At 34.2% G+C, this 12515-nt stretch overlaps 1 protein-coding gene across 1 annotated transcript; it reads right to left on the reverse strand.

The window, feature by feature from the left end:
* Positions 1–1178: 1178 nt before the first annotated feature.
* LOC107001169 lies at positions 1179–4208 on the reverse strand. Its single transcript, XM_015199319.1, has 3 exons — positions 3876–4208; positions 3637–3784; positions 1179–1525 (listed from the first exon to the last, which is right to left on the reverse strand). Exons 1-3 carry the CDS (start codon positions 4206–4208, stop codon positions 1179–1181), a joined length of 828 nt encoding a protein of 275 aa, XP_015054805.1.
* Between the last annotated feature and the right edge of the window lie 8307 nt (positions 4209–12515).

Raw genomic sequence — 12515 nt, forward strand, 5'->3', positions numbered from 1 at the left:
CAAACAAATAGACTGTTTGTGATCGAGCTTTATGCGAATCAGATAAATACCCTGCATCTACGTGACCAATCAGAATTGATTTGGATTCATTGGAATAGAATAAACCCATGTCCATGGTCCCCCGAAGATATCGAAGTATGTGTTTAACACCATTCCAATGTCTTTTTGTTGTGGAGGAACTAAATTTTCCAGTAAACTTACTGCCAAACAGATATTTGGTCGAGTATTGTTAGCAAGTTACATTAGTGCCCTAGTTGCACTAAGGTAAGGAGTTTCATCACCAAGAAGCTCTTCATCATTCTCTTGAGGTCGAAATGGATCTGTATTGATGTCAAGTGATCTTACCACCATTGGAGTACTCAATGGATGTGAGTTATCCATGTGAAAACGCTTCAGTATCTTTTCTGTGTACGTTGATTGATGAACAAGTATTCCATTTGATAAATTCTCAATCTGTAGGCCAAGACAAAATTTTGTCTTGCCGAGATCTTTCATTTCAAATTCTTTTTTCAGACACTCAATAGCTTCTAAAAGCTCTTTACGAGTGCCAATGATTTTCAAACCATCAACATACACAACTATTATAACAAATATAGACCCCGACCGTTTAATGAAATTACAGGGATAACTCGAGTCATTTTTGTTCCCTTTCTTTAACAAATATTCACTCAGACAATTGTACCACATCCTTCCTGATTGTTTCAATCCATAAATAGATTTCTGAAGCTTTATTGAACAAGTTTCTCTTGAATCTTTGTATGCTTCAGGCACTTTGAATGCTTCAGGAATTTTCATGAAAAAGTTGTGGTCCAATAAGACATATAGATAGGCTGTGACAACGTCCATTAGACGCATTTCAAGTTTTTCATGAACTGCCAGATTTATGAGATATCTGAAGGTGATTGTATCTACCACTGGAGAATATGTCTCCATATAATCAATGTCAGGTCTTTGAGAAAAAGAATGAGCAATGAGTCGGGCCTTATATCTCACAACTTCACCTTTCTCATTCTTTTTCATATAAAAACCCATTTGTACCCCACTGGCTTGATACCTCCAGGTGTTCGGATTATTGGTCCCAAAACTTTACGTTTTTCCAGTGAAACCAATTCAGCTTGAATTGCATATTTCCATTTTGGCCAATCATTTCTCTTTCTACATTCGTGAACAGATTTTGGCTAAAAATCTTCATCTTGTTGCATTATGTCAATAGCAACATTATAGGCAAAAGTGTTGTCAATCACAATATTATTTCGGTTCCACAACTTTTTTGTTGAGACATAATTCATTGAAATTTCATTTTTTTCAGAAGTTAGAACCTCCTCCTCATCATGTATTATGACTTGGGTCTCATCTTGAGAAATTTTTTTCAACCCATGGTAATCTTGATCATTTATTCCTTTTCTCTTTTCAGGATTTTTATACTTGAAACCAATTGGTCTACCACGCTTAAAATGTGGTCTAGACTCATTTGCCTTAACAATTTGTCCCGTCGGGATATCAACTCGAACTGGAGCATTAACAGCTGAAATATGTGATTTAATGCATTTGGTAGCTGATTTGCAATGTTCTGCAAATAAACTATTCTTTGTTGCTTACATTGGTTTGTTCGAGGATCCAGATGAGATAGAGATGATGAATTCCAATCTATCTCTTTTCCCAACGACTTATGTTCTCCCCCTAATGTTGGGTATACTTATTCATCAAAATGACAATCAGCAAATCTTGCCTTAAATAAATCTTCAGTCATAGGCTCCAAATATTTTATGATTGAAGGAGATTCATACCCATCATATTTCCCCAACCTTCTTTGAGGCCCTATCTTTGTGCGTTGTGGTGAGCAATTGAGACATACACCGCACATCCAAAAATTCTAAGATGGGAAATGTTTGTCTCTTGACCAAAAGTCAATTGTAATGGGGAGAATTCATGATAATTGGTCGGCCTTATGCGCACAAGTGTTGATGCATGCAAAATAGCATCCCCCACATAGACACATATAACATTGTTCTCATTAGTAATGGTCTGACTATAAATTGCAGACGTTTATCAATGATTCTGCTAGACCGTTTTGAGTGTGAACATGCGCAACTGGATGTTCAATTGTTATATCATAGACATACAATAATCATTAAATGCTTGAGATGTAAACTCACCAACATTATCTAGACGGATTGTTTTTACTGTATAGTCTGGAAATTGTTCTTTCAATCTTATTATTTGATCCAACAATCTCACAAAAGCCATGTTGCGAGTTGATAATAAACACACATGTGACCATCTTGTAGAAGCATCTATCAAGACCATATAATATTTAAAGGGTCCACATGCAGGTTGAATTGGTTCACATATATCACCATGTATACGTTCCAGAAACGCAGGGGATTCAATTCCAACCTTAACTATTGATGGTTTAATGATCAACTTTTGTTGAGAACAAGCAGCACAAGAGAATTCTTTTGATTGAAGGATATTTGGGCTCTTTAAGGTGTGCCCATGTGAATTCTCAATGATTTTGTGCATCATATTAAATCCGGGATGGCCCAACCGGTCATGCCAAATGATAAAATCATTAAAATTAGTAAACCTTTTGTTTACTACGGCATGTGATTCAACTATACTTATACTTGTATAGTACAACACAAAAGAAAGTGCAGGTAATTTTCCATGCACAATTTTCTTCTCTACATTAATTGTAGTAATATAAAGGTATTCAACCTTTCCTTCATTAGCCGTCTCAACATGATAGCCATTTTGGCGAATAACTTTGAAACTTAATAAGTTTCTTTGAGACTTACTACAATATAATGCATTATCAATGCTTAATATTTTCCCTCCAGGTAGTAATAAGGTCGCTCTTCCAGAGCCCTTAATTAATTTTGTACTACCTGATATTGTGTTGACATATGTCATTTTCATAACCAAATTAGAAAAGTATTTCTTTTCTTTTAATATTGTATGCGTTGTAGCACTATCAAGAAGGCATACATCTCCATTACTCATCTTGAATCCAACCGACAACTGGGGATTTCTGTTAATTTTCATTAAAATAAAATACATTAAAAGAAGGAAGAAACAAAGTTAACAACGGAAATTTAAATACTTCAACATGAACAACATAATAATTAAAAACACATAAGTAAAATAATATGTAAAATATTAGCAGACTTCATTCCCCAGCTAAAAGATCAAACATCAATTTCGAGCTCCAAAGAAGTTATCAACTTCCATATGAGTAATGTCACCAAGGCCATCAAAAGCATCATCCTTTAAAGCCAAATTTGCTTCAACATCCTTATCATATTTATGAGATGTTCCCGACTTATTCTTTAAGAGTCATATGTGACTCAGCTCGAGCATTGGAAGAGGAAGCATCAAATTTATTTCCTTTCTTTTTAAAGGAATTTTGATAGAGCCTTACAAAATGCTCATGTGTGCGACATTCATTATTCCAATGGCCTTTCATGCCACAACAACGAAAATTAATTTTTGAGGGATTATTTTAAGAACTCATGTTGTACTCCCTTTTATTATGACCACCACCTCGACGATTAGTGTATCGTCTCTTATCTTTGCCACATCACCGTGCATTATTTTAGCACCGATGATCATCTCTTTTTACTTCAGATTGATCACCTGCTCCCACCACATTTGCCTCCAGTAATGGAGCAGCTCTAGTGGGACGAGCTTCATGATTTTTCATTAAAAGAGCATTATGTTTCTCAGCCACCAAAAGACATGAGATTAGTTCAGAATATTTATGAAAACCCTTTTCACGATATTGCTGTTGCAATATCACATTTGAGGCATGGAAAGTAGTAAGTGTCTTTTCCAACATGTCCTCATCTTTTATAGTCTCCCCACATAATTTCAACTGGAAGGTTATCCTGAAATCGTAAATGCATCCACTCATAACGAGCTCTTGGCAACACTGTTGCCTTTAGGTGGTCATATCTCCCTTTTGAATCAGTCCACAATTCAAGTGAATCTTTTACCGTCAGATATTCAATCTTCAGGCCCTCATCAAGATGATGACGAAGGAAAATCATAGCCTTCGCCTTATCTTGACTCGATGATTCATTTTCCTGAGTAATAGTGGCATCAAGACCTTTAGCAACCATGTGAATCTCAGCATTGACTACCCATGAAAGATAATTCTTTCCAGAAATATTTAATGCCACAAACACAAGTTTGGATAAATTCGACATAATGAAATTGTGAGAGAATATGTGAATTAAATAAAAATATTTATATAATACCTTTTCAAGTACCAACTTCGTGCTGATAACGTATTGTAAAGAAAACTTTGAATATGAGAAAAATTTTCTTATTCAAGTATGTCTTCCAAATGGTGAGTGATTCTCTATTTATAGTGTTGAGATATCACTCCAAAATTCATCTAATTAATAGATACATTGTTATCTCGGAAGTTCTTATCATCAGGTTGGAAGCACCTATACATGAATCCATTTAATAGTAGATAAATCTAATGGATAATCCACATATACTATACAATGAATTTACAACAGTTAGCTCTTAATTTGTATTGTTTTGAATTGAATCACGTGATATTAATACGTAGTATGGTCACGATTTTTGTATTTTTTTAAAAACTTTATTTGAAACTAAATATTTGTCCATCAAATTTTCAATCAGTTGTATTAGAAATTTGAAAAACACCTATTTTAGTCTTAATGTGCATTGCACATGCGTCTCTAGCAAATAGTACATACCACCATGTAAGTTATATCAAAACATAGTGTAATAAATAACAAAAAAAAAATAATATGAAATATACAAGATAAGCTTCAGGCAATGTGCAACCTTACTATTGGAACTTGAGCGGTATAAAAATCTTCCACATTTTTTTCAACAGCAAGACTAAGCCATCGACTAACATATGATTTGTATGGATACAAGTGACTGCAGTGATCTCTAGTCTTTTTATTTTGGAACAAAAGGCATGAACTATTACATACTCTACAAAGGATACATAACCTTTTGTTTTCTGAAAATTTTTACCAGTAAAATTGAAGCTATCAACATAAGGCAAGTCATAACGCCACCACTTAGAGAAAATAACTGTTGTGAAAGGATTTTGTGTTGGTAAGAGTGAGTGAATTTGAACGTGAAGTGAGTTTGAGAACTAACTAATAAGATCTAGGGATTCTGTCACTCCCAGTTTTTGTTTCTTCGACAACGAAATTCTAAAATTACAGCTACTTCCCAATTCACCACTGTAGTCGTAAGCGATGAGTTTAGGTCCATAAAATAAAATGTACTTAGTTTGCTTTTTGGATCATTCAAGGATACCTCTTCTTTATAATAAATCCATCATAAATGAAATTTAAGAAAGTAAGAACTTAATGGAAATGAGGATAACTCTTTATTGTTTTTATTAAATTTGAATCATGATATAAGTTATATTAAAATAGGTATAATGAATAACAAAAGAATAATATAAAAATAGAACAAGATAAGATTAGTAAAAATAGAACAAGATAAGATTAGTGCAATGTGCAACCTTACTATTGGAACTAGAGCGGTATACAAAATTCTCCACATTTTTTTTCAATATCAAAATTAAGCCATCAGGAAACATGTGATTTCTATGCTGCAGTGATCTCTAGTCTTTTTATTTTGGAAAAAAAGGAGAGAACTGTTTCATACTCTACAAAGGATACAAAGTCTTTTATTTTCAAAATAACTTAGGAGTAAAACATAAGGCCAAACATAGCGCCACCTATTAGAGAAAATAGCCGTTGTGAAAGTTTCTGATGTCGGTATAAGGGAGAGACTTTGAATAAGAAAGGGGTATACAACTTACTAATTCGATCTACAATTTCTATCACTCTCATTTTGTGTTTCTTTGACAACGAAATTCTCAAACTACTGCTGCTTTCAGATTCGTCATAGTAGCCGAAAGCCATGATTTTTATGTCCAAAAGGATCAAATGTACTTTGTTTGCCTTTTTGGATCGGATAATTTTACATGGATACCTCTTCTTTATAATAAATGGAGCATAAATGAAATTAAAGAAAGTAAGTACTTAATAAAAAAGAGGTTAGCTCTTTATTATTTTTTTGAATTGAATTACTTGATACTACTGAGTCAGTATGGTCATGTGTTTTTATATGTTTTTTTTACTTTATTTTAAAATAAATATTGATCCATAAACTTTTCGATCAACTTGTATTTGAAATTTGAAAAATACATGTTTTTGCTTTTATTCATCTCACTCTTTAGATTTATAATAGATATCCTCATCTATTTTCCTTTGATTCAGTTCCAATCCATGTATTAACTCTTCCCAAATTACTCATTCAATTCAATCACTCCTTCAGTATTTTGAGTTCATGAGCTTTTATGTGTATTTTGCATTAAATTGGATTGTTAGACCTTTTCCTACCCCTTTCATGCTCAGTTCAACCATCATACAAGGACAAATGATTTAAAGGGGATATATTGTAAAACCCTGAAATTTTTAAGCAAAAGCCCAATCATTCTTCATTTTCTTATAAGGTCATATCATGTGATTCTTAAATTTTTCTTAGGTGTTAAGTTCAATTCATTATTGTGAGACTGAATTTGGATATAAATTAAGGTTACTAGAACCTCCTAGCACAAAGTTGAGTTCAAAATTTCCTTAGTGATTAAGTTTTGATATAAGATTCTATTCAGATCAACATTAACAATTTTATCTTAGCACATAATGAATTAGGTGGCCCATGACCTATCAAATATTCTGTGTATCCTCTTTAGAACACCACCAAGTTTTTCTCATTTGATTTTCAGTAAAACATTATGACCATTTTGATAGAAAAAAATAGAATCTAGAAATATATCTGTAAGTTAATAAACGATATAGAAGAGAAAGGAAATATTATTGAAGGAGTTGTTTTTTGACTGAATGACTTAAAGAGCTGCCAATACAATTCTTTATATGCTAAAAGAACTTGAAGCTAAAAATTAGGAACTACAATCCTAAAACTTGAAAGCTGCCCACGTTTAAATTACTTCCTAAAGACTAGGACAAACATAACATAGAGGCATTTTATTTCTAACAGAACTCTAATTACTAAACTGAATTTTTAAAAACTAACACCCTCCCTTAAACTGAAAGCTGTCAAGCTTCAATTTAACCGCACCTTCTTGAACTCATCCATTGTATTGACTCCCATCAACTTCCTCAGCTTTTGGAAAGGGAGAAACCTGAGAGATTTAGTAAATATGTCTGCCAATTGGTCTTCACTTCGACAATACTGCAACTTTATTGTCCCTTCATTATTGAGATCTCGCAGGAAATAATACTTCACAGTAATGTGTTTGCTTCTTCCATGTAAAACAAGATTTTTTGACAGCTTAATGGCCGAATTATTGTCGCAGAAAATTGTAGTTGCTCTTTCTTGTTTGAATTGTAGTTCTTCGAGAATTCTCCTTAACCAAACAGCTTGACAAGTACAAGATGTAGCAACAACAAATTCCGCTTCAGTAGTCAATAAAGTGACAATTTTTTGCTTTCTAGAAGACCATGAAACAACCCCTGTGCATAGCACAAAAACATAGCATGAAGTGCTCTTTCTATCATCTTGATCTCCTGTGCATAATCTCTATTAGCAAAACCAATCAAATCAAAAATTTCACCTTTCTTATAGAACAAACCAAAATCCTTAGTTCCTTGTAATGAGCGAAGGATTCTCTTGGCATCTAGCAAGTGAATTTCTGTCGGACTCTCCATATACCTTCTTATAAGACTTACAACATACATGATGTCAGGCCTTGTAGCATTAAAATACATCAAACTACCTACAATTTGGCTATAGAGTGTGCTATCCACCATATCTCCTCTTCCAACTTTGTTTACCTTCGAACAAAACTCAACTGGAGTGTCGACGGGATTGCAATTCTTCATCTTGAATCGATCTAAAATTTCCGGCACATATTTCTTTTGTGAAACAAATATCCCATCAACAAATTGCACTACTTCTAAACTAAGAAAATAATGCATCTTGCCAAGATCAGACATCTCAAATTCATTCATCATAGATCTCTTAAAATCAGAAAACATGACACTATCATTCCCAGTAAATATAAGATCATCAACATATAAACACACTATGAGCATTTATCCAAGTTTTCCAATTTTAACAAAAAGAGAGTGTTCATATGGACATTTCTAGAAACCAAATTTTAGAAAGTAAGCGTCAATGCTACTATACCAAGCTCGCAAAGCTTGTTTTAGTCCATAAAGAGCCTTTTTCAACTTGTATACCTTATGCTCATCTCCAACTTTTATCTAACCAAAAGGTTGCTCGATAAATACCTCTTCCTCCAAGTATCCATTTAGGAAAGATGATTTGATATCCAATTGAAAGATAGTCCAGAAATTTTGTGCCGCCACGACAATTATCATTCTAATTGTGTCATGCCTTGCAACTGGAGCAAATACTTCTGTGTAGTCCACACCATGTTCTTGGTTGTATCCCTTAGCCACTAATCGCAACTTATACTTGTCTATTTCACAATTTTCTTTGAGTTTCGTCTTATAGACCCACTTGACACCTATGGTTTTGTGCCCCTTCGGAAGATTTGTTAATTCCCAGGTGTTGTTTCTTTCAATAGCATCAATCTCATCATCCATAGCTTTCCTCCGTTTTTCCTCTTTGACGCCATTCTCAAAAATTGTAGGATCACAATCTGCACACAATGCAAAGTTGGAAACATCTTCATTAACATTAATTCCTCTTACCTCATAATCCATCATTCACGCGGTCCTTCTGCGAGCACGACGAAGAGGCTGATTTGTTGCAGCAGTTTCTTCCAAAACTGATGGTGAAGTTTCATCAGGTGCTTCAGTAGAAATTTTTGGTGTTGCAACAGCTTCTTAAACTTCATTATTAATTAAGATTGGAGTTGATTGATGCATATTCGAATGCCAAGTGTTCTCCTCATCAAAAACTACATCTCTGCTGGTCACAACCTTCTTTGTCAATGAATTGAATAGCTTGTATGCCTTGGATGCCTCGCTAACACCAAGAAAAACACATTTCTCACCTCTATCATCAAGCTTCTTTCTTTTGGATTCTGGAGCATGTGCATAAGCAATGGAACCAAAAACTTTAAAGTGATATACTGCCCATTTCCTTCCACTCCAAGCCTTCTCAGGTGTCATATCTCGAAGAGCAAAAGTGGAACTTATGTTCGAGACGTGAATGCTCCAATTTACTGCTTCCGGCCAAAATTCCCGTGAAACTCTTCCTTGAGACAGCAAGCTATGAACCATATTGAGAATGGTTTTATTCTTTCTCTGTGCCACACCGTTTTGCTTTGTTGTATAAGCTATTGTGAGCTCTTTTAGAATGCCATGAGTCTCACAGAAAACATCAAATACCTTAGAGCAATATTTTCCTCCATGATCTATCCGAAGGTTCTTAATGGTCCTTCCAGTCTCATTCTCCACACGAGCTTTGAAGCTTTTAAATATATTAAAAGCCTCCGACTTTTCTTGCAGAATATACACCCAAGTCTTCCTGGAATAATCATCAGTAAAGGTAATAAAATACCTTTTGCCTCCGTTCGAGATTAGTGTTATTAGACCACAAATATCCGAGTGTACCAGCCCCAATACCTGTTTGGCTCTCCAAGACTTACTTTTGGGAAACTGAGAACGATGTTGTTTGCCAACAACACATTCTTCACAAACTTGGGAGGGAACAACAATTTCAGGTAGCCGCGTCACCATACTCTTCCTTTGAAGGATATTCAACCCACCAAAGTTCAAGTGACCATATCGAAAATGCCACAACCATGAAGGGTTTTTCACTTCCGCCATAGAGCAAGATTGAACATTTTCAATATTTAAAGGGAACAACCTGTTTTGACTCATTTTCACAATAGCAATAATTCTTTGAAAGGATTAGAAATTTCACATGTATAATTCCTTAAGATGATCACATATCCCTTTTCTAAAGTTGACCGGCACTTAACAAATTCCTTTTCAAAGAAGGAACATAGAACACATTAGATATGATTTCGACACACCCATTTTTTGTTCTAATATTGATATTACCCTTTCCCATCACATTCACTGTTGAAAGATCACCAAAACTAACTATCGACCGGAATTTTTCATTCAAATTAGTAAAAGAAGACTTACTTCCAATCATGTGGTTACTGCAACCAGTATGCACATACCAAATAGTTTGCTCTTCGGGCTCGTTTTCAGCATGAACCGCCATTAACAAGGTTTCTCCTTCCTTATTCTCAACAAAATTTGTTTTTTCTTCCTTCTCATTAGGCAGCCTTTTACGACATTCAGAATGATACTGACCAAATTTATGGCAACGATAACATTCTATGGATTTGTCAAAAACTCTCCCTTTACCTTTGTCGTAATCATCATTGGCTCTAAAATTTCCATTGCCATATTTGTTGCCTCCATCTATATTACCTCGATCTCCTCTCCCTCTCCCTCTCCCTCTCCCTCTACCTCTACCTCATGCTCTACAGTTGGAAGAAATAAAAGTAGATGCCTTCAAGGCTTGCTCATCAGAAGTTGAATTTCGATTCATCTTCTGCTCGTGCACCAATAAAGAGTTTTGCAATTCGTCAAGCAATAAATCATCTATATCTTTGGACTCCTCAATGGAGAAAATGACATAATCATACTTCGGCGTCAAAGAGCGTAATAACTTTTCAACAATTGTGATATCGTTCATCTTCTCGCCATGGAATAACATTTTGTTGATAATCTCCATTGTTCTAGCGCAGTAACTCATTACAGACTCTCCTTCGTTCATCTGCAAGGTCTCAAAATCCCTTCTTAAGGCTTGAAGCTGTGCGCGCTTCACTCTAGTAGTGCCTTGATATTTCTTTTTCATGGAGTCCCATAAATCTTTAGAAGTTTCTTTTCTTAGAATAGTTTCTAAGATAAGACGTTCGATAGACCAAAAAAGGTAATTTTTTGCCTTCAAGTCTTTCAACTTTATTTCTTCAAACTCCGTTGTTTGAGCATTCGTCAAGGTTTCGCCTTCCGCCGGAGGAGTAATACCAACCTCGACAATTGAGCAATACTCCTTTGACCTTAAAAAATTTTCCATCAGCATGCTCCAATGGTCGTAGTGACTATCAAAATACGGAATAGTTGCTTGCACATAATTTCTCTCTAAAGCCATTAACTTACTGTATATTTCTCTGTTTGTCTTTTTATAATCTAACCTGGCGCTGATACCACTGATAGAAAAAAAAAGAATCTCGAAATATATCTGTAAGTTAAAAAACGATATAGAAGAGAAAGATAAATATTATTGAAGGATTTGTTTTTTGACTGAATGAATTAAAGAGTTGCCGATACAATTCTTTATATGCTAAAATAACTTGAAGCTAAAAATTAGGAACTACAATCCTAAAACTCGAAAAGCTGCCCACGTTTAAATTACTTCCTAAAAACTAGGACAAACAAAACATATAAGCATTTTATTTCTAACAGAACTTTAATTACTAAACTGAATTTTTAAAAACTAACACATTTTACCAGGGACTACCACAATAAGGTTTTCTAAGTCAGTGACCTACAGATCACTTCTACTGGTCATACAAACTTCTACGACCCATATTGTTCACTCGTGGAAAAATTACTAAGAGACAAAAATTTGGATTTAATTCTTACTGACCCATCTACAAGTCATAAACTTCTACGGTGATAGTTTTGACATTTAGAATAAACCTTTGGGCCTAAAAATCTCAATAATAATTCCACAGATGAGATCCAGGGTCCGTATGTCAAACCATGAACTTTAGATGGCCCTATGGAAGGTTTTTGCCAACTTTTAAGAGAGGTGTTTCAGACAATTCCTAACCCATCTAAACCTAAACCCTAACTCTTTTACACATGAAGAAGGTTCGAAACAATATTAATGAACCTTATTACTCTCATCAATTCTTCCAAGCATTAGAGCAAGGATCCAAGATTATAAAGCTAGGTTTTCAAGCGTTCTTCAAGTATCACCAAACACTTTGTTTGTCACGCCCCAAATCTACCCCTAGGACGCGGACGTGGGACAAGTGACCCCAAACTAACCCTAGCGATATATCATAAACATAATAAATTAAACTAAAGTAAAGAATTACTGTGCGGAAACTAATCATAAGATAATCTGAAATAATGGGGAATATCCCATACTAAATCTGAATAAATGAAAACTCAAAGTTTAATAACAATTGGAAAAGTCAAAATTAAGTACTAAAACTGAAACTAACTATATCTGAAACTAACTATAACTGTATATAGATTTAAAAAGATAGTTTTACTAAAAATAGAGTTTAACTAAGTGTGCATTTTATTTCTTTGAAAGATCATCGGAGTACATAACTACTCTCTTTAATTCAAAATAATAATTATTTTTTCTATTGAATAATTATTTTATATTGTTAAAGTTAAGAAGTTCAACAATTAATTAAATACGTAATTTATTTCTCTTGCAATTTTTTTAAGAAAGGGTAAAAGGACCAAGGT

The sequence above is a fragment of the Solanum pennellii genome, chromosome 10, assembly GCF_001406875.1.
Source record: "Solanum pennellii chromosome 10, SPENNV200".
Lineage (NCBI taxonomy): Eukaryota > Viridiplantae > Streptophyta > Magnoliopsida > Solanales > Solanaceae > Solanum > Solanum pennellii.

Coding starts and splice junctions, on each gene's coding strand:
- LOC107001169 (XM_015199319.1), bottom strand. CDS start 4,208: ATGTCGAATTTATCCAAACTTGTGTTTGTGGCATTAAATATTTCTGGA. Junction 3,785..3,875: donor GATTTCAGGATAACCTTCCA/GTTGAAATTATG, acceptor ATATTGCAACAG/CAATATCGTGAAAAGGGTTT. Junction 1,526..3,636: donor GGCAAATGTGGTGGGAGCAG/GTGATCAATCTG, acceptor CACATATTTCAG/CTGTTAATGCTCCAGTTCGA.